The sequence below is a fragment of the Schistocerca americana genome, chromosome X (genome assembly GCF_021461395.2).
Source record: "Schistocerca americana isolate TAMUIC-IGC-003095 chromosome X, iqSchAmer2.1, whole genome shotgun sequence".
Lineage (NCBI taxonomy): Eukaryota > Metazoa > Arthropoda > Insecta > Orthoptera > Acrididae > Schistocerca > Schistocerca americana.
Genome location: NC_060130.1, coordinates 685,266,478 through 685,290,235, shown reverse-complemented (window position 1 = coordinate 685,290,235; position 23,758 = coordinate 685,266,478). Strand labels below are relative to the sequence as shown.

The window sequence follows — 23,758 nt, the reverse complement described above, 5'->3', positions numbered from 1 at the left end:
TTTTATTTTTTAGATAGTTACTTTCTATTTGGAAATTTAGAAAAATGTCCATACTGGATGTAAAATGATTGACCTGTGATAAATTTTTAAATCAGCACTATTATTAGAAATTGACATTTCATACGTGCAATGTGAAAAAAGGTTTTCAGCCCTAGAACAGAAATTTTTTATTTATAGTTTCTTGCCTTCCTATGTCACAGTTGGAAGCTGATAACAAAGCACAAAGTTCACACTATTCCCATCCAGTATGGAGCCTTTTGTAACTGGATATTTGGATTTTATTTTGTGTTTTTAATACTAATGAATTTCCTTTTGCATGATTCCCTCTTCAGAAGCTAAGAAACAGCGGAAGAAGAAGAGCTTGACAGGTGAAAAAACTTCTCATTTATTTCTTAAAAATTTCTTCATAAATACCAAAATAAATTTTTAACATAGTATGAGGCCTGTAAACTTACAACATGCATAAGTATAACTACTGGCAAACTGCATTAATATTGCAAATAACATCTAATAAATCATGTCTTGCTGTGCTTTAAACATTAATTTAAGCTCCAAAGAAATAAATGATACCCACTTAATGTATTATAAATTCAGTTAAAGATTCCATTGCTAGTTGTAAACCTTGAGAAGTCGGGTGGTAAAATTATTTTCTATGTTGCCATAGAAATTAGTCAGGTTGTACAGTTGATGACACAGCTTGTTGTTAGGCTACATGAACTGTTGAAAACAGAACTGATAAGTCGTGTCAACACAATTGCTATCTTCTAGTAAACTAGAAAATCCGTATGGAGGATTTTTTGCTACTTATTTTAGTCTTTCTGAGGCATCTTAATCAGGCTTAGCTTCTTGCATGCTTTTCCACTTGAAACAGCAGTAGTTTTACTTATTTTGCACTTTTTTAACTCGAAGCTGAATTTTAGATGTACAGCGCATATAGCATGGGTAGCTGGGGTAGGTACACAGTCCACTTGAAGAAACTAAATCACTGATATCACTGGCTAATTCTGTTGGTAACCACCTCATCCACTACGATTCGTGATACACATTTTTGCCCCTTTGCGATGGAGTGTTACCTGGTGACTAATAAATGGCCTTCTCTCTTCCTCCCTGCACCTTTTTTACAGATGGGGAAACCTTGTATAAATTCGATGTTCAGGCACAAGCATTACTTCGAACTTCAACATTTTCAAAATACCTGGCTGCCTTCATTCAGTGTCATATTGAAACTAGTGTCTGTGTAAACCTCCCACACCCCTCTCCGCCTCCCCCACGCCAACTCAAAGGTTTATGGGAAAGTTAAAAACACCAGCAGCTGTGGTATTTGTTATGTGCGTTCACATAGCAAAGTAGACTTCATGTCATTAAATTGGAAGCCTTCATTTTAAGTGATTTAAGAATTTCTGAAATCCCTCATTTGAGTCATTAACAGCCATACAGGAGATGTCCATTGGAATATGTATATAGGGATTTAATTTAATCGCTACTTATTAAAATCTTATAAAATTCTTGTGAAACATTCATTAATAAATATGACTTTGGGAGTGTCTCAAATAGAAAATACACAAGAAAGAAAATAGGGTAGCTAACTTTGTTGTAAAAAATAGCTAATTATTTCTTTATTTATTATTGGGCATATGTCTTAAGTACTCTTAGAACCATCTGTGCCACCATTTCTTCTAAGTGATATGAACCATTCTTTTGTGTTATTATTCTGCTCTAGACAATGCATACAATAATGACTCGTGGTCATCGCATCCATCATTACTACATCTAACTCGGAACCAACTTTACAGTTGTGCAGAGGATAATTGCATCAGGACACATGAGCAGAGTACACATTGACTTTTACTTCATAGGTGTAATCACTTAACAATTTACCAGTTTGCAAATTGTTTCCAGCATTTCCCACCATTGCCACTTGGTGTTTCTTCGTTTTTCGTAAGGAATGTATTCGGTCTCTACCCATCTGACAAAAATCACAAACTCTGTTGAAAAACTAGGTTCGAAAATTAAGAAACTTGGTTCCGTATTATAATTATTGAAGACAACATAGTGAATCCCATAACAAATGCCTGTGTGTGTGTGTGTGTGTGTGTGTGTGTGTGTGTGTGTGTGTGTGTGTGTGTGTGTGTGTGTTCATTTTTATTTCTGAATTTGCTAAAGTGGTAGAGTAGGCTGTTTGAACTCTGCTCCCATGGGGCACAGGCCCTGATAAGTGCCTGTCAACTTGCCTGTGGGCAGGCACAGCTAGTACAGCCTATCTGCCAGGTAGCCGTATTACACATGTTCTGTGCATGAGCAAATGGCTTGGTCAACCCTGCCTGTGATTGCGAGGCCAAGGCAGTACAGTCATGTGTGCTAAAGGCTGGCTGCACCAGCATCAGCTGTTTGCCCACCCATCCAACTGCTGCTCTTGGACGGGTAATAGAGCACTCTCACTTAGCTCTGTGGAGGTTAGAATAATTCTGGTTTCTTGTCATTATCTTAATTTGTGCACTTGATTTAAGTCAATGTACAGTGTGTTTGCTGCAACTATTGGGTATCATATTTCTAAAGTAGGCATTAGTTGTGGTGGTAACTTTAGACATGAGATCAACTATTTTGTAGGTGATAGTCTGGACTGCCAGTAATGGAAATTACTGGAGAAAATGGATCCCTGTTGCATCTAACAAAAAATTAAGGTCATTATTCATATTTGATCAGCTGTGGGTTGTAAGAACCAGCATGAAATCCTAGAGTTAAAAAAGTATTTTGAGTAATTATGTACTCCACCTTCCAACTCTCAAGTAAAAAAATTAGAGAATCCTGTCATAAGAAAATCGGAAAAAATTTATTTCATGCCCTCAAAAGCATAGTTTAGTGATGGAGCATAAGTTTACTAATTTGTCAGTGAAAGCAAAGCTAGTGAGTTCCAGGGAGAAGAATAGTGGGCACATCATTACTATTGTTGTGAGACAAAGCAAAACAGCAACTTCAGCTGAATATTCTGGAGTTTACTGCTACACAGAACACACACATCGAGAGAGATCCCAGATAAGATTTGAGTGGGATCTTATTCTATCATGGCAACCCGCCAGCTCACTTTCCAGCAAAAATAATCACAAAGTCTCTGCCTTCAGAGCCTGAGATCCGGGTACTTAATCATTCACCCTGTAACGTGAGAAGTGCAATTTCTTCTAATTAACTGTAGGAAAAGAAACCATGTGTGTTAATAAATTTGAGTCTGCAGAAATAAAAGGATCTATATAATGATGTGTGTATCAAAGGATTTTCCAAAAACTTCCATAAATTCACCATTGAGTGATTTGGACAAATGCAGCAGTATGTAGCACTTAAAGGAGAGTACTTAGAACCCATGTAAATGGAAAATATCTAAAAATAATTAAAAGAAGTCTCTATGAAGACAATGCAGAAAAGGATAAGAGTCTAATCTGAACCTGTTTCTGGCATGCTGTTGGAACCAGGTGCCCTACGAATGCACTGTAGTCGCACCAAAGTTCCTCTTCCCTCCTTTTTCCCTCTTGACCAGAAATAAAGATGGAGTTGATGTCAGTCAAATTTTATTGAGTTTGTAACTGTGCTTTCTTAAAGTAGTATTACTTCATATGTTTCTTTTAACTGGAAAAAAAACATATCATGAAATTCTTGGTTTTGTGAAGTATGGCAGTGAAATCTTTTCCAAAGATCATAAAGATTGATGAGGAATTTGCTCCTCAGTTTTCAGCTGTTAATAAATGGATGTCTGAAATCAAATGTTCTGTATTTCCCCTGAAGTTGATCCACATCACACAAATCACAAAACTGCAAGAGGTGAAAACTTTGTGGTAGTGCACAACATAGCACTCAGTGACTGGAGGTGAAAATTGCATGAAATAGCTGACACTGTAAATGTTTCAGGAGGTGGTATGGTACACGTAACGCTAAATAATTATGAGAAACGTTTGTGCGAAACTTGTCACCTTTTTTAAATGCCGACAAACACAATTGCGAATAAAAATTGTCAACCTTTTTCAGACTTAATGGAAAAGAATCCAATTTATGTAAAGTATAAATTTGTTACTTAGGATAAGATACGACTCAATCGCCTCCCACCAGAAATAAAATTGAAGTGGTGGATGGACACGTGAACAGTGCCAAATAAAGCAAAGCCTATTATGGACAGTATTTTCAATTATGCGAAAGGGATTGATCATCTTCCAGTGATTAAATCACTAACTGAATAATAATATTAAAGTATTCATGTCTAACTGAACAAACCAAATGAATGCTTAGAATTCAAAAGAAAGCAGTAATCCTTATACAGGATGATAGACTGGCCCTAAAACGTGCATAAACAGTGAGAAAACTGAAGGATGTTACATAAGATTTATTACACCCCCCCCCCCCCCCCCCTCCTATTACCGTCACGTGCCACCCTGAGACTATCTACTACTCACAGATACAAAGTAATCTATGACTGCAAATCTTTCTCTGTGTTGAAGAGGTTATGACACCTTTGGAAGGGAATGTTCAAGACCTTCCAGAATTGAATTTCATGGTTGGAATCTACTTGGAGGAAAAGCTGGATAAAACACATTGACCCAAAAGGGGACTACCAAAATATTGGATTTTTTAATTCATTGTGTTTACTATAAAGCAGAGGAACATTTTCTTTGTCCGTTAGGAAGCATTTTTGTGGTACTAACAGTCTAATTGAAATCCAGCATCAGAATGAACAGATGTAGGTGTGTGGTATTTTCAGAATTTTTCGTCTGGTTCAGATTTATGATGCCTAGTTATGTTCAGAACACAATGTAAAATATATGACAGGATAATAGTCAGTTTTGATCAGACAGCAATTTTTATTGTTTACTGGCTTACTCATTCTCGCTGTTGCTTTCAGCAGGAGATTTATAATATTTGGCAACCTATTGCCTTACTAAAGTAGTTCCTTTTATAATTAATGTTTGACTGCCAATAGAATACTGATATCGAAGATATGTTGAAGTGCATAAACAAATAGTTCAGCTACCAGGTGTCTGAAGTGAAACACAGATAATCAGTGTTAGAGACAAGTAGAGAATAAAAGCTTTCAAAATGTAGTGCTACGTGCGAATGCAGAAGATAAGGGGGGGGGGGGGGGGTGAATGACGTAACTGACGAGGTGGTACAGATTCAAATTGATGAAATGAAATTTACACAACTTTATTGAAAGACAGCACAATTTGATAGGACATTCCTTGAGGTCTCAAGAAATTGCCAGTTAGGCAATTGAGGGATGTGTGTATGTGGATGGGGGAGGGATGGAGGTAAAAGTTGAAACAGGATACCAAGTGTTGATAGCAGTAAGCAGATTCAAATGGATGGAGACTGCATTGGTTGTGTAGAGGTGAAGAGACTTGCACAGGATAGACTTGGATGGATAGCTGCATCAAAATAGTCCTTGGATTGACCTTCTCAACTATCAGTTTTCTAGTGAGAGTGAAAGTACATTTGCCATCTGAAGTACTAATATGCCTCAAGGTTTTCTAAAACCATATTCATGTAACTCTGCAGCTTAGTTTGCAGGATGTTTCCAGGTTTGGTGTCCCAATTAATTTTCGTTGTATAATCCAGCATATTTTAACTTCTTGTTCAAAAGACTGACAATGACAATGAGTTTCATCACCAATGAGGCAAGAAAAGAATATATTATATGGATAAAAACTATGGTGCATTGCATGTAATATCGCTGCACACCTGAGTTTTACTGTGTTATGTAGTTCATACTGGATGTAACTGCACTGCTGATGGTGTTTGGAAATTAAACTGATTGTTCCCATACCTATCATTCAATTGTCATAAAAGCAACTTACATACATAACACTTTTGTGAGGAATTAAAGATATATGTTTACTGAAATACTGAAAGGATTTCAAAAGTATCTGACCTATTACTTAATGCTACAGAGTAGTATGTTTAAACCAGTGAGGCATGTTTCTTTTTAATACATTAAATGTAGTTGATCAGAATAAAGATTAGTTATTTAGCAAACGGTGTCTGTGAAAGTTATGGATGTAATTACAAGGTTTCAAAACACAGTTAAACTTGCAGCATTCAGGTTATTAGTCCTCATGGCTGACTTCTGAGATGAGTGGAGAAACAAATCAAAATATTTACTCCTAAGTACTTAGCACTTCTGACCCACTTGGACTTAATTTACACTAAAATATTTCTTTTAAAGTGCAAAAGAAGAGAGTGCAAGAGTAAAGAACACTTCAAATAGCTGCTGAGTGAGGACAGTACTGAAGTAAAACTTCCTGGCAGATTAAAACTGTGTGCCGGACTGAGACTCGCACTTGGGACCTTTGCCTTTCGTGGGCAAGTGCTCTACCATCTGAGCTACCCAAGCATGACTCACGCCCTTTCCTCATAGCTTTACTTCCGCCAGTACCTCATCGCCTACTTTCCAAACTTCACAAAAGCTCTCCTGCGAACCTTGCAGAACTAGCACTCCTGGAAGAAAGGATAATGTGGAGACATGGCTTAGCCACAGCCTGGGAGATGTTTCCATAGTGAGATTTTCGCTCTGCAGCAGAGTGTGCGCAGAGTCTCAATCCAGCACACAGTTTTAATTTGCCAGGAGGTTTCATATCAGTGCACACTCTGCTGCAGAGAGAAAATCTCATCAGAACTGAAGTAGTAAGTTTTTGCATTCAACAAGCAGAGTAGCTAAAAGATGTAAGAAGCCATTACTTGTAAACTGGGTGTCTCTCAATATCTGTCAGGATTGTGATGATAAGACAGTCTTTGTAGGTCGCTCCGATGAAGGCCCAGGAATGACTTAGTCACACGTAATATATTTGAACCAAGTTAAACAAAAGAACAAAAATCATTCATTTACTGCAGGTGAAATATGAAATCATGGTGAAAGAGCACACAATAATCCCTGTTCATGGGACAATCCCATCCTCCAAGTTGAGAAGTGCTCATTTGCATCTGCACGTACCGATATGTTGTGTGTCAGATGCTATAGTAGTGTAAGAGCGTCATTTCGACCTCCTCCTCAGTTTTCTATTCTGTTTACTCAAGTATTGTTGGAAGAAAGACTATCAGTACGCTTCTGTGCAAGTCACAATTGGTCTAATTATTTGAGAGTGATGATTATGTTCCCATCTATCCAGAAACGATGTTTGTTGACAAGTATTGGAATGTCTGATCTTCGATATGTAAAGGTGCGTCCACACAATGCCATTTTTTCTGTTCAACTTTGCACATGCACTTAAATTTTCAACAGAGCAACTATGCTTGATCATTCGAGAATGTGTAATTTTCTTGAAATGGAGGCCATGTGTTGCTTCCTGGTATCAGTGGGAATCCCTTATGCTGTTTAGCAGACAGGCAGCAGGGGCTCATGTCTTTCATTGTGTAGTGTGTTAGGTTATGCTTCAAAATGATATCTGTACATTAATGCCTGGTGACTGCAGAGAAAGCATGCTGAAATGTATAGATGATTATAGGGAAAGAGAAGTCATACGGAATGGCACTATTAGGGTTACTTGAATAAAAACTCATTTCATAGCAATTAAGTATTAGATAAGAAGTCTCTTACCATATCAATGTAAAGAATAAGGTACATTTTGAAGTTTGAAAGCAAAAAAGCAGTAGCCTACAAATTTATCAAAGTGCATATTGAAACCGTAGACAAATATTCATGTTATGGTGACTGAATAGGACAAAGATTGAGAAGTCTGGTATCTGAACAAAAGAAAAGATGGCATGGTGGAGCTCCTCAGTGAAGTACCAGGAATAAGGGCTATTCATCTTGCAAAAAAGAATACTAAATTGGAAAGCGTAACCTCCTTTTCAGGGTCCAGGGCATTACCGAATTTTTCAACTATGAGGATGGTAATCTGTGTCTATTTTCTATTGCCTGAAGTTCTGGAAACAGTATTTTACTTTATAAAATACAAACACAAATACAAATAATGTATTGAAAGTCAGTCTTTACAGAATGACAAAGAATGCCCCCTCATGTATTTCTCAGCTTAAGGACTGATCACTGAAATTCTTTGTCTTGAAAAGTGAAATAAGTAGCTCGAACTTACACATATGTCACTAGTTTCCAGCATGCGCTCATATGTTCTTCCCACTAATTTTTGTGCATGCGCTTTCATTGCCGTGCATCGGTCATAGCGCATGAGGATAGAGGCATTGTGTGGGCATGCCTTAAGTGTGCGAAGCTTTTCAACGACACATTTGGAATGACAACTAAAACTGTGACAAGAAACTTATCTACTCTTCCTGTCTCTCCCCTCTTTCTTCATAATTCATGTTACAGAGGGTCCCACATGAGGAGAACAATCTCCAAGAGTGTAGGGGACAAGATTGTAAGTGACATAGTTTCTAGATGAAATGCATTTCCTTGGCATTCTACCGACAAATTTGAACCTGATATTTGCCTTTCAACATCTAGATGTAACTGAAAATAGATGAAAGATACAACTATTGATTGACTGAGGGATCTGTTTTCTATTAAACAGAGGAAGAAAAAAATACAGTAATGAGTGAGGTAGTGCAAGCGTTAAGAGACTGGACTCGGATGAGAGAGCGGTCAGATTCATACGACTTAGTCAATGAAGGGGGTACATCCTTTGAAAAGAAAATAACTGCACCATACATATCCTCTGCCCACTATATACTCCTCCTCCTCCTCCTCCTCCTCCTCCTCCTCCTCCTCCTCCTCCTCCTCTCCATAAATTATCATGAAATAAGTACAGTTTTATACTAAATGACGACAGAAGTGTGGATGGTACTCATATAGCACTGTCAGTGATAGTTGCTACAGTAGATAGTTATAGGCTCACAGCACTGTTTTATAATAGCTTATTAGTGTTGAAAATAAGTAATTGCTGGCATCAGTATCCTGCACTTCAAGCATTTTGGATCTGAGTATATGCATGTCATGTTTGTGCAGTATTACTTAGTTTCTAGACACTGAATGTGCATTACACACTTAAATGTTTCAGCCAATCTTGGTATCTTGGATTCATTACATTTCTGTGGCATTGCTTTGACTGAATGACTACAAGTTGTATATGTTCGCTTCTTCAAGTAACTACTGCTTCACCTTCAATCTTTCTATTGTGATGTCATATATAATGTTTTGCCAGATGTTCAGAAAAGAAAAGTAATGTCTGAAAGATTTGCAGTTAACAAGTCAATTTACCGATATGAAGATACTGACAAAAGCACCAGCTGTGCAAGTAATATTAATTTCATAACCAGTATTAAATTTATTTAAAAAATTGGAATGGTAATGGAAATCTAATAAGTACTTTACGGAAAGACAACAACTCTGGCTCAAGAAAGTGACAAAATAGCAGCAACATGTCAAAGTTAACAGTGAAATGGCAGGGAGATAAAATTACGTGAGAAACTCAAATAAATAACATAGTAGTATCACAACCTTTCAATTAATTTATTCTTTATGATGAAGAGATTAATATAGGAAGCTATTGAATAACTCATTGAAAGAGTGTAGTTTGATTACAAACAATATGGAAGTGCGATAGATGAGAGCATAACATATCAGGATATTGCAAAGATTAGACTGGAGGGCACCCGAAAGCTATTTTACATCAAGGAATGAATTCTGCTTTAAATGGGCCTTGCTTCAGAGTAAAGTAGTTGGTGCAGTTGCAGAAAATGCCTTAGAATAAATTTTTACTGTGCCCATGTTGTGATTTCATTGAACCAATGGTAACTGTTGTGTCCAAATTTGAGAGTAATTCACACTTTCAGCCCAAGCATCTGGACACACCCTTTCTTTGTTGTGAAATGGAAACAATCCATGAATTTTGATAGGAAAAGATAGTTACAATTTCCATTAATTTTTCAAGCAGTGTTTTCTTCAGACTTTTAACAGTAAGTAATTCTTAGAACTTCCTCTAGTGCACTTATTTAGCCATAGTATTGTTTAATTTCCAATAGAAAATGGGGGAAAGTGCTATGGAAATAAGACTCTTCAGTTGGTCTGCACAGCGCCGTATTGGTTTTGTTGGCATTTTTCCATGGGACACGGTGCTATAAAGTTAGTTATGAAAGGATTTGATCTCATGTGGGCATCAAAAATTACCTCCTGAAGGAAGTGAGTTCTATCATTGTCTCCTGCTTCATCAGCAGTGATAAAAATCTCTCTACAGTGAATCTAAATAGGAATGATGGCCTAAAGACCGTGAAAGTGGGCACCACTTTTGTCTGTTCAATCTCTTTGGAGAAAAACTCCTCATTATACACTGGTCCCTTTCAACTCCTTGTGGCTCATTGTGGCAGAGTTTTAAGAAAGACAAAAATGTTACTTCCAGTTCTGTTAGTCCCTTTTACAGAAGGGTTAAGGAGTAGAAATGGTGGCATGTGGCAGACTTCATACACAAAGGGACATGAAAATTTAGTTTTAACAGTAATGTAGTCTGTGGGAGTGGGGTTATAATTTCAACTAAAACAATAAGGAAGGATTTAGTAGTACCATTCAAAATCTTATAACTAAGTAGTTAAGACACTTGGTTTTACATAAACCAATTAGTGCTCTTTTTTTTTGTAATAGTTGTAGCTGCTGAGTCCGTCTGGAGGATATAGTTCATTTATCAATTATGGAGAACAATATGAAAGCTTGCACTGGAGGCTCAACATGTGTTAGGACACAGTATGGCAATTCTCATTTACCTTGGTTAGTGGTGTATTAACGTATATTTTCAGGGTAATAGACATCTAGTATGTGAATTCCATGCAGCTGCTAGAGATTTGGAGAAAGACAAATTGTAGTGAAACATGTCGTGTAAAAAAACGGAACTTCCCAGCTACTATGAAGAAAACTGTAGCTATCGTATAATCAGCAGGGACTTAACTTGGAATATATGCTAATTTTGGGGACTAGAACCATATTTACCATTATAGTTCAGATGTGAAACTCTTAAAAAAAAAATTCTTTACTTTAAAGAAAATTTCTCGTGAAAGGCACTGTTTCTTCTGTTAAGTATGTTAACTTACTGATAACAAGCAATACCACAGTTCACCCTTGAGAATTAAAATGTTTCTATAAACCTAATGAAATACCTTGATGATGAGGCAATTTTGTGCCTGTCAATGTAAGAAATTTTATAATATAAAAAAATTATGTAATATATTGTGATGGTATAATATTACATTTGTTGGCTTACAGGAGCTGCTGAAGAACCTGAGGCAGCACCTGTTACAGGAAACAGCCACGTGAGTGTCCCAGCTGCACAAATTACAGACAGAACAGCCAACAAACACAGTGCTGATGTTCCTCCACCTTCAGAGAATCACGCACAGGCCCCACCGCCGGAATCTCACAAGAAAGAGAAATCTGTACTTCAAGCCAAGTTGACAAAACTTGCAATACAAATAGGATATGCAGGTTTGGCTATTTCATAGTTTACTTCATAAATTCTTTTATCTTATGTTTTAATATTCAAAATTATTTAACTTGGATTCACATGTGAATTTTTTGTTGCATGTTACAAATGATGAACTGAACAGTCTAAGAAATTTTTATTATTGTGCAGGCGTCAGATTCATTAAATGCATCAGATTCATTAAATGCATCAGATTCATTAAATGCATCAGATTCATTAAATGCATCAGATTCATTAAATGCATCAGATTCATTAAATGCATCAGATTCATTAAATGCATCAGATTCATTAAATGCATCAGATTCATTAAATGCATCAGATTCATTAAATGCATCAGATTCATTAAATGCATCAGATTCATTAAATGCATCAGATTCATTAAATGCATCAGATTCATTAAATGCATCAGATTCATTAAATGCATCAGATTCATTAAATGCATCAGATTCATTAAATGCATCATTACAGTACTCATTTACACACACAAAATAGTAATTTGTGTGTGAGATTATATAAATGATAACTGCCACGGAACTAATATGAGCATTATGCTAAGGGCCATTGCTACATAATACTTAGAATGTACAAGTACAGTAATTCACATATTTCAAGTCACGCCATTTCCTTTGTCTTTGTTAAAAATTTATCTATTTCTTAAGTATGCAATTCTAAATAAATTCTCAGAACTTTCCTCCAAATTATTGAATTGCTAACTGTTCAAGATGTTGAGATATGTCCGTGAAGAGCTTAATAGATACGTACAGCAAACACTTCTGTTTCTGTGGTTATAAAGGAAAAAGTTGAAATGGTGTGCCATGGCACTGTTTTCAAAGCACATATAGCTAGCTGTGATGATTTGCTTGCTGTGTATGACTGCAAAATCATTATGGATATGGACACAAACAGGAAAGAAATCAAGGAAGTAGGAAATGAAGGTCTCGAGGCTTTTGCTTTTGTTGATGACACTGCCATTTGGCGAGAAATGGAAATGGAGGTTCAGAGGTGGTTGGAATAAGAACTTTAAGGAATTAAAGCTGACTGTAAGAACAATACAGTGGCAATAAAGGTGAATATGGCACACTCACCTTGTAGGATGATTCTGGAAGGAGAAGTGGTTTCAGTAATCTTCGTAGTGTCATGTCAAGTGATAGAAGTGCCAGACTACAAGCTTTGAACAGATTATCACAAAGACCCAGAGTCTTCTACCAAGTATGAAACTTAAACTGGGACAGAGGAGTCCCTTTAAGAGCTAAACAGACCATGTAGAAAACGTATATCATGCCAGTCATGACATTTAGTCTGGAGACGTGTGTCACAAGTAAGAGACGTATAGAGGAGGCTCTGCCTGCGGCTATTGAGCACGCAGGGCACAGATATCTGCGAATTATGGCTCGTTTCAGCACAGACGACGCGTGTTGCATGTGTGCCCCATACGGGTGGCTTGCAGAGGTAGTAAAACCTGCTGGCCTTGCACGTGAGAGATGAAGGCAGTGCTCCAACTTGTCATTGTTCTCAGTTGATTGGGGTCCTTTGGTTTGGTGTCAGGTGGAGGGTCTCAACCAAGGCTTCATTGACCCTGTGGTGGTCTTGGCTGCAGATTTCTAGACTGCATTAGGGCTCAGCTTGATAGGCTGTGGATGCACTACACAAATGGAGCAGCTACTTGGATAGCAGATTACTTGTGGATTGCACATAGGTGTTTCATAGGCTAGGCATTAGTTTGAGATACTCTGATGAACACTCGCTATTCGATATGCAGTTAGTGCAGTCAGTGTGTGTTCAGAGTCAAGACAATTTGACTGTCAAAATTTTATCAGTAAATTGTCAGAGTATTCATAACAAAGTTCCCGCATTTAATGCATTCTGTGAAAGTTCATGTGCACAAATTATTATTAGGACCGAGACATAGCTGACAGCTGAAGTAGAAAACTGAAATATTTACTGACTCACACACATATTAGAAAGCACAGATTAATCACCATAGGATGGAGTGTGTTTATTGCAATTGACAAAAAATGTGTCTATTGAGGTCAAATGTGTGACCTTCAAGTTACTTAGACACACATAACAGGTCTATGTGAAATAAGGTTACTTGTTGGATGTTTTTACTCATCACAGGGTTCCACTGTGACAGTTGTAGAGTTAGTTACAGAACATCTGTGGTCAGTAGCACATAAATACCCACATCATCCAATACTAAATTGAGGCAACACCTACCAAGGATATCAAATGGGACATCTATGGATTCACTCCAGGGGTTGCAGACAGACAGCCCTACAAAGTACTTTTGAACATAGTTTTCTTAAAACTGTCTTTAGCAGCCAGTTCCACACCCCACATTCTGTAGAAATATTTTAAACCCTGTAGCTACAATGGGCAAGACCTTACTGTTGGTGTCAGTATAGGCAAAGATTAGTGATAATGATGTCACCATGATGACAATGGTTAAGAGTGTTGATAAATTAGTCATGGAGACCAAAGGGAGCTTCTGCTAGAAGTAGCAGATAAGCAGTTATCATCATCTTACGTAGATAAAGAATTGACATCATTTGATTCCGGTACGATGGACACAGTGGAGTGTGGGCCAAGTTTAAATCATGCTCTTGACAGATATGCCCAGTAAGTGCGTTAAGGACAGAAAAGAAAAGCATGGCTTAACAAGAAAATTCAGAAAATGCTGAGGAAATAAAGGCAATTGCAGGCTCAGTTCAAAAGAGAATGATTACCAAAGATTAGTAGAGATTTGTGTGTCCGTGAAAAGATTTACACGCAAAGCGTACCACCACCACAGTCGTACCGTAGCAAAATATCTGGCAAAGAACCTAAGAAAATTTTGGTGCTGTGTAAAATCGCTAAGCGATTCTAAGGCTTCCAGCCAGTCGCTTGTTGACCAGTTTGCTGTGGCATTAGAAGATAGCAAAATGAAAGCAGAAGTTATGTGTTTAAGAAATATTTCACACAGGAGAATCATGCAAGCCTACCGTAGTTTCACAATTGCACACAGTACAGCTAAAAGATTTGAAAGCAAATAAGTTGCTAGGTCTGGGTGGAATCCAAATTCAGTTTTATAAAGAGTACACTATGGCATTGTCCCCATGCTAAGCGTGCATTTATCATGAATCTGTCATCCGATGTAAAGTCCCAAGTGACTGGAAAAAAGTGTGAAGGACTGCTGTATATAAGAAAGGTAAAACAAAGGACCCACAAAATTACAGACCAATATGCGTAACATCAGTTAGCTGCAGAATTCTAGAACATATTCTGGGTTAGAATATCATAAATTTCCTAGAGACCAAAAGGCTTATGTCCATGAATCGGCTGTTATAGTAAGCGTCACTCCTGTGAAACTCTGCTCGTCCATCTCTCACGTGATATACTGCAAACTATTTGATGAAGGGCAACAGGCAAATTCCATAGTTAGAGATACCCAAAAAGCATTTGACGTGCTGCCCCGCTGCAGACTCTTAATGAAAGTATGAGCATGTGAAATAGGTTCCCAGAAGTGTGAGTGGTTCAAACTTTTTGAGTAACAGAACCTAGTATATTGTCCTTGACAGCAAGTGTTTAGCAGAGACAAGGGTATCGTCAGGAGTGCCTCAGGGAAGTGTGATATTACTGCTGTTACGTTCTAGATACATAAATGATTTGGCGGACAGAATGGGCAGCAATCTGCAGTTGCTTGTTAATGATGCTGTGAAGGTGTTGAAGTTTATTAGATTAGATTAATACTTGTTCCATAGATCATGAATATGTCACTTCGTAATGATGTGGGATGTGTCAGGTTAATAAAAGATGTCCTAACAAGGTATTACATTACACAAAATATTGCATGACACTAATGGTTAAGTTGGTTCCCCCCCCTTAATTTATATCCAAAAATTCAGCCAGTGAGTAGGAGTAGTTGTCATCTAGAAATTCTCTTAATTTATTTTTAAATGTTAGTTGGCTATCTGTCAGGCCTTTGATGCTTTTTGGTAGGTGACCAAAGACTTTTGTGGCAGCATAATTTACCCCTTTCTGTGCCAAAGTCAGATTTAACCCTGCATAGTGAAGATCATCCTTTCTCCTGGCATTATAGCTATGCACACTGCTATTACTTTTGAACTGGATTAGATTATTAACAACAAATTTCATAAGTGAATATATATACTGTGAGGATCCCTAGATCCTTAAATAGATGTCTGCCAGATGACTGTGGGTGGGCTCCAGCAATTATTCTGATTACATGTTTTTGAGCAATGAATACTTTTCTACTCAACGATGAATTACCCCAGAATATGATGCCGTACGAAATAAGTGAATGAAAGTAGCCATAGTAAGCTAATTTACTGAGATTCTTATCACCAAAATTTGCAATAACTGTAATAGCATACGTAGCTGAACTCAGACGTTTCAGCAGACCATCAATGTGTTGCTACCAGTTTAACCTCTTATCAGTGGACACACCTAAAAATTTTGAAAATTCTACCTTAGCTACAGACTTGTGTTCAAAGTCTATATTTATTACTGGAGTTGTGCCATTTACTGTACGGAACTGTATATACTGTGTTTTATCAAAATTTAGAGAAAGTCCGTTTGCTGAGAACCACTTCATAATTTTGTGAAAAACATCATTTACATCACTTAGTTCTTGGTTTTTGGATGTTATTACTATATCTTCTGGTAAACGTTTCGGGATGTAAGATCGTGGTCCATGAAACTTTTTTTTTTTTGGACCACGACCTTACATCCCGGAAGGTTTACCAGAAGATATGACATCCGGTCGTGAAAGCCTTCATACTTGTATCATCAGCAAAAAGAACTAACTTTGCATCTTCATCAATGTGGAATGGCAAGTCATTAATATATATCAAGAACAGTAAAGGACCTAAGACCGAACCCTGTGGGACCCCGTACTTGATAGCCCCCCCAGTTCGAGGAATCAGCTGTTGTTTTTAACATTACATGAACCAATTATTTAAAATTTCTGCATTCTTCCAGTTAAGTATGAATGAAACCATTTGTGCACTGCCCCATTCAAACCATAATGATTTATCCCCCTGCGGGTCCGGGGGTTAGAATAGGCCCGAGGTCTTCCTGCCTGTCGTAAGAGGCGACTAAAAGGAGTCCATCCCCCTCAAGGGGGTAGTTAGCGCCTGCGTCCGGAGACGGACTGTCCCACGACCTACATTTGTGGTCTTTTTGGTTGTTAACTTTTCGTTTCTTCCTTCTTTCGTTGGTTCCTTTCTTTGTTCTTCTCCATCTCACTGTCTTCCTTACTCTTCTCCTTGCCTTCGTCTCCTTGCCTTCGTCTCCTTGCCTTCGTCTCCTTGCCTTCGTCTCCTTGCCTTCGTCTCCTTGCCTTCGTCTCCTTGCCTTCGTCTCCTTGCCTTCGTCTCCTTGCCTTCGTCTCCTTGCCTTCGTCTCCTTGCCTTCGTCTCCTTGCCTTCGTCTCCTTGCCTTCGTCTCCTTGCCTTCGTCTCCTTGCCTTCGTCTCCTTGCCTTCGTCTCCTTGCCTTCGTCTCCTTGCCTTCGTCTCCTTGCCTTCGTCTCCTTGCCTTCGTCTCCTTGCCTTCGTCTCCTTGCCTTCGTCTCCTTGCCTTCGTCTCCTTGCCTTCGTCTCCTTGCCTTCGTCTCCTTGCCTTCGTCTCCTTGCCTTCGTCTCCTTGCCTTCGTCTCCTTGCCTTCGTCTCCTTGCCTTCGTCTCCTTGCCTTCGTCTCCTTGCCTTCGTCTCCTTGCCTTCGTCTCCTTGCCTTCGTCTCCTTGCCTTCGTCTCCTTGCCTTCGTCTCCTTGCCTTCGTCTCAGCGTTTGAGACAGTCTGTCCTCTCTCTCCCTCTCTCTCTTCTTCTTCTTCTTCTTCCTTCCTCCCTGTGCGCGCCTGAAGGCCGACCCACGCGTTCGCACGCGTAGCCGATGACGGGGTAATGCGTAATTCCCCGCCCTGGGTAGACAAGTAAGGCACGCATGTACCCCCTGGTAAAGGCCAGGCCCAGGGAGGGGTGATTGCCTGAGCTGATACCTTCTGACCATGCCGATTGGTCCCTCCGTCCGTTTCTCGGGAGGTGTGACCTGAGGTGTAAACATTCACCTAAGGCGGGAGTGCCCTCTGAGAGGGTCCCCTTAAGGAAGGAGCGCGCCATCGGAGACGCTGGCAATCATGGGGGATTCCTCCGCAATGGTTTTTTCTTCTTCTCTCTCGACTTCTGCCCACAAACGGAAACATGACCAGCCCCCAGTGACGAAAGTACTACCGCCTACCCCACAGTTCCTCGTCGTTTCTCGATCTGAGGATGGAAAGGATTTTTCCTCTGTCAACCCTTTCGTTATCCAGAAGGGCGTAGATGCCATAGCCGGATCTGTCAAATCTTGTACCAGGTTGCGTAATGGTACCTTGTTACTAGAAACTGAGAGCGCCTTTCAGGCACAAAAACTGCTTCGGGCCACACTCCTGTACACGTTCCCTGTCCGGGTGGAGGCTCACCGAACTTTGAATTCGTCTCGTGGTGTGGTCTATACTAGATCCCTCGACGGATTGACTGATGAGGAGATTCAATCTTTCCTCGCTGAGCAGGGCGTGACGGCTGTCAATAGGGTCATGAAAAAGGTCAACAATGACCTTGTACCGACTCGGACACTTTTCTTGACCTTTGATAGTGTTAAGCTACCATCGCGCATCAAGGCGAGCTACGAGGTTATTTCTGTTCGCCCCTATGTCCCGACACCTACGCGCTGCTACCAGTGTCAGCGTTTCAATCACACTCTACAGTCTTGTTCCAATGCGGCTAAATGTGTCACTTGTGGCAGGGATGCCCATGAGGGTGACTGTCCACCTCCGTCTCCTCGTTGTGTGAACTGTCAGGGTGACCATGCCGCATCCTCCCGCGACTGTCCCGTCTATAAGGAAGAACGCTGTATCCAAGAAATTCGGGTCAAAGAGAAAGTGTCCACCTCGGCTGCTCGCAAGCTATTGGCTAGTAGGAAGCCCACGCTGCTCCCAGTGGGGAAATACAGTACTGTCCTCGCCTCTTCTCGGACTATCAGGGAGGTGGCAACCCAGACATGTGATCTGACCTTCAGCACCATGGTCGTCCATTCGGCCAGTGCTAAGATCGCACGGTCGACGTCTCCTCTTCCTCCCCTCACCCCACAGACACCAGCCCCGTCATCAGCTTCTGCTAAGACGAAGACCCAGAAGTCAAATGCACGGGCCTTCAAGAAGGAACCGTCCCGTGCAGACTTCCTACGTACCTCGACCCCCCCAGCCATCGACCGGTACTTCCACCAAACGACCTTCCAAGAAGGCTCATAGGAAGCACAGTTCTCCTTCTCCGCCACGGCGCATTTCTTCTCCTGCGCCACCCAGCGGTTGCCGGCTCAGGCCGTCATCCGTTTCGCCTGGCCGCACCGCTGGTAGCCGAACATCTGGCCGTTCACCAGCGGAGGAAGCTCCACCTCCCGGCCATCTTACAAAGATGGCCGATGAACCTATAGAACCAATGGACGATGACTGTCCGCCTATTGATAGCGGCGGCAGTGCTCGCTCGAAGCCAGGCCCTCAGCGGCCTTAGAGGTGACCCCTTCTTTCATCTTCCTTTTCTTCTTACGATGGCACTCATTCAGTGGAATATTCGCAGCATTCGCTCCAACCGAGAGGACTTGAAGTTGCTGCTCCGCTTGCACCGTCCGTTCGTCGTAGCCCTCCAGGAAACGAAGCTCCGCCCATGTGATCACATTGCCTTGGCACACTACACCTCTGTGCGTTTTGACCTACCCCCTGTGGTAGGTATCCCGGCTCATGGAGGGGTTATGTTGCTGGTCCGGGATGATATTTACTACGATCCCATCACATTGCACACCGGCCTGCAGGCAGTTGCCATCCGCATTACTCTCCCCACTTTTACATTTTCCATTTGTACCATTTACACTCCATCGTTGTCTGCCGTTACCAGGGCAGACATGATGCAACTTACTGCTCAGCTACCTGCACCATTTTTGTTAACTGGAGACTTAAATGCCCACCATCCCCTTTGGGGCTCTCCAGCATCCTGCCCGTGGGACTCCCTGTTAGCAGACCTTTTCAACCAGCTCAATCTTGTCTGCCTCAATACTGGCGCCCCTACTTTCCTTTCGGACACATCTCACACCTATTCCCATATAGACCTCTCTATATGTACTCCCCAACTTGCACGCCTGTTTGAGTGGTATGCACTTTCTGATACGTGTTTGAGCGACCACTTCCCGTGTGTTATCCATCTCCTGCAGCCTACCCCCTCTCCGTGCTCATCTAGTTGGACCATCTCCAAAGCAGACTGGGGGCTCTTCTCTTCCAGGGCGACCTTTCAGGATCAAACCTTCACAAGCTGCGATCGTCAGGTCGCACACCTCACGGAAGTCATTCTCACTGCTGCTGAATATTCCATCCCTCACCCTACTTCTTCTCCACGTCGCGTACCGGTCCCCTGGTGGACCGCAGCATGTAGAGACGCTTTACGTGCTCGTCGACGTGCTTTACGTGCTCGTCGACGTGCTTTACGCACCTTTAAACGCCACCATACAGTGGCGAATTGTATCAATTATAAACGATTACGTGCACAGTGTCGTCATATTATTAAAGAAAGCAAGAAAGCCAGCTGGGCTGCTTTCACAAGCACCTTCAACAGTTTTACTCCTTCTGTTGTCTGGGGTAGCCTGTGCCGGCTATCTGGCACTAAGGTCCACTCACCAGTTTCTGGCTTGACGGTCGTGAATGATGTCCTTGTGGCCCCTGAGGATATCTCCAATGCCTTCGGCCGCTTTTTTTTCCTCCCCCGCAAACAGGCAGAGGAGGCTAGGCCACCTGACTTCCGCTCCTCGAATCGTGAAAGTTATAATGCCCCATTCACCATGCGGGAACTCGAAAACGCACTTGGCCGATCACGGTCCTCCGCTCCAGGGCCTGATTCTATTCATATTCAGATGCTGAAGAACCTTTCTCCTGCGGGTAAAGGTTTTCTTCTTCGTACTTACAATCGCATCTGGATTGAGGGACATGTTCCCGCATGCTGGCGCGAGTCTATTGTTGTCCCGATCCCTAAGCCGGGGAAGGACAAGCACTTGCCTTCCAGTTATCGATCCATCTCGCTTACCAGCTGTGTCTGTAAAGTGATGGAGCGAATGGTTAACTCCCGTTTGGTTTGGCTGCTAGAGTCTCGACGCCTACTTACCAATGTACAATGTGGATTTCGTAGGCGCCGCTCTGCTGTTGACCATCTGGTTACCTTGTCGACCTTCATTATGAATAACTTCTTGCGGAAGCGCCCCACCGCGGCTGTGTTCATTGATTTGGAGAAGGCTTACGACACCTGTTGGAGGGCGGGCATTCTCCGCACCATGCATACATGGGGCCTTCGCGGTCGCCTCCCTCTTTTTATTCGTTCCTTTTTAATGGATCGACAGTTCAGGGTACGTGTGGGTTCTGTCCTGTTAGACACCTTTCGCCAGGAGAATGGGGTGCCACAGGGCTCAGTTTTGAGTGTCGCTCTCTTCGCCATAGCGATCAATCCAATAATGGATTGCCTCCCAGCTGATGTATCGGGCTCCCTTTTCGTGGACGATTTTACCATCTATTGCAGCACGCAGCGTACGTGTTTCCTGGAGCGCTGTCTTCAGCGTTCTCTTGACCGTTTTTACTCCTGGAGTGTCGCCAATGGCTTCCGTTTTTCTGCCGAGAAGACGGTCTGTATTAACTTCTGGCGCTACAAAGATTTTCTCCCACCGTCCTTACGACTCGGTCCCGTTGCTCTCCCATTCGTGGAGACAACAAAATTTTTAGGTCTTACATTTGACAGGAAACTTAGCTGGTCTCGACAAGTGTCATATTTGGCTGCCCGTTGTACCCGTTCTCTAAATGTCCTCCGTGTTCTCAGTGGTATGTCGTGGGGAGCGGATCATACCGTCCTACTTCGCCTATATCGGTCGATCGTCCGCTCCAAGCTGGATTATGGGAGCTTCGTATACTCCTCTGCACGGCCATCCATCTTACGCCACCTCAACTCCATACAACATCGGGGTTTACGACTTGCGATCGGAGCGTTTTATACTAGTCCCGTCGAGAGTCTTCATGCTGACGCTGGTGAACTGCCACTCACCTACCGGCGAGATATACTGCTTTGTCGGTATGCCTGTCGGCTACTGGCAATGCCCGACCACCCGTCTTATCGTTCCTTTTTTGATGACTCTCTCGACCGTCAATACGGGTTGTATGTCTCTGCCCTGCTACCCCCTGGAGTTCGCTTTCGTCGCCTCCTTCAACATCTTAATTTTTCACTCCCTGCTACCTTTCGAGTGGGCGAGAGCCACACGCCACCTTGGCTCCAGGCTCAGGTCCGCGTCCACCTTGACCTCTGCTCGCTCCCAAAGGTGGTTACCCCCGGTTCAGTCTACCACTCCCGTTTTGTCGAACTTCGTTTGAAGTTCATTAATATGACCTTCATTTATACAGATGGCTCTAAGACCAATGACAGGGTCGGGTGTTCTTTTATTGTCGGGGCACAAAGTTTCAAATACCGGCTCCATGGCCATTGTTCGGTCTTCACAGCTGAGCTCTTTGCCCTCTACCAGGCTGTTCTTTAAATCTGCCGCCACCGACATTCTGCATATGTCATCTGCTCCGATTCCCTGAGCGCCATCCAGAGCCTCAGTGATCCGTACCCGGTTCACCCTTTTGTGCACCGGATCCAACGCTCTCTTCAGCAGCTGGTGGACGTCGGTTCTCCGGTTAGCTTTATGTGGGTTCCTGGCCATGTCGGTATCCCTGGGAACGAAGCTGCAGATGCCGCGGCCAAGGCTGCGGTCCTCCAGCCTCGGACAGCTTCTTGTTGTGTCCCTTCGTCAGATTGTAGCAGGGTCATTTGTCGGCGCATTTTATCGCTGTGGCATGCCGATTGGGCTGCACTTACAGACAAGGCCTTGAAACCTCTTCCCGCGGCTTGGGCGTCCTCCTCACGCCCTTCTCGGCGGGAGGAGGTAGTTTTGGCCCGGTTACGAATTGGACACTGCCGGTTCGGCCATCGCCATCTGCTGACGGCTGCGCTGGCGCCGTTCTGCCCATGTGGGCAATTGCTGACGGTCCGCCACATTTTAACGTCCTGTCCGGATTGTAACACACTGCGTCTTGATCTTGGCCTGCCATGTACTCTAGATGCCATTTGAGCGGATGACCCACGAGCAGCTGCTCGCGTTCTTCATTTTATCAACTTGACAACCGTCTCTAAGGACATTTGATTACGCTGTTTTTTTTTTTAATCCTATGCCTGTCAGTCTGCCTTTTATCGTGTTTCCGTTTCGCTGCTGTTTTAAACTTGTGACTCGCGGTGCATTCCTAACGTAGTCTGGGCGCTAATGACCGTTGAAGTAGCGCGCCCTAAAAAAAAAAAAATGATGATTTAGCTTATCTAAAAGAGGATACAAGGTGACCTGGACAAAATTTGTAGTTGATGTAATGAATGGCAGCTAGCTCTAAATTTAGAATAATGTAAGTTAATGTGGATGGGTAGGAAAAGCAAACCCCTAACATTCAAATACAGCATTGTAGTGTCCCGCTTGACATAGTTATGGCATCTGATGTCGTGGCGTAACATTTGCAAAGCAATATGAAATGGAATGGGCATGTGAGGTTTGTGTTAGGGAAGGCGAATGCTTGACTTGGGAGAATTTTAGTAAAATTTGGTTCATCTGTGAAGGGGACAGCATGAAAGACACTAGTACAGCCTATTCTTGAATACTACTGCTGTGGTTGGGATCCGCACCAGGTCAGATTAAAGGAATATGTCAAAACAGTTCAGGGGCAGGCAACTAGATTTGTTACTGGTAGTGAACAACATGCAAATGTTACAGAGATGCTTTGGGAACTCAAATGGGAATTTCTGGCAGGAAGCGCACTTTGTTTTTGAGGAACATTATTGACAAAATTTAGAGAACTGGCATGTCAGGCATGCTGCAGAAGGGTTCTACTGCTGCCAACATACATTTTACATAGGGATAAGATAAGAGAAATTGGGGCTCATACAGAGGATTATAGACAGTTGTTTTTTCCTCACTCCGATTGCTAGTGGAACTGGAATGTTCCAAACTCCCTTGCCTGCTCCTTCTTGTATTCACAGGTAGGTGCAGGCAGGGAAGGCTACATGCCAAGCAGCCCTATTGTACATGTTCCGTGCATGCACATCCACTTGACCTCACCTACAAGCCCGCTCTCTGTGTCAGCCCAGCTGCCTGTGGGCATTCACATGAGCTGAAACAAGCTGGTGTGACACGAGTGCTAACACAGGTGACCCTGTGTGCAATGGGATAGGATATGCCTGTGATGGGATAGAATGTGTGGGATCAGTGCGTGGGGCATGT

At 41.9% G+C, this 23,758-nt stretch overlaps 1 protein-coding gene across 4 annotated transcripts in view; it reads left to right on the top strand.

Annotated features, from left to right (window-relative positions):
- Positions 1 to 23,758, top strand: part of LOC124555120 (plasma membrane calcium-transporting ATPase 2) — a 370,405-nt gene that overhangs the window by 257,797 nt on the left and 88,850 nt on the right. For 3 of the 4 annotated variants that reach the window (XR_006968519.1, XM_047128924.1, XM_047128922.1), the window contains exons 10-11: positions 333 to 368; positions 11,180 to 11,398. Coding sequence is in view for 3 of the 4 variants with exons in the window: in XM_047128924.1 (XP_046984880.1) it covers positions 333 to 368; positions 11,180 to 11,398 (255 nt within the window). In the remaining variant the exon portion in view is untranslated. The remainder of the gene's footprint in view (positions 1 to 332; positions 369 to 11,179; positions 11,399 to 23,758) is intronic. The other variant, XM_047128923.1, reaches the window with a different exon arrangement.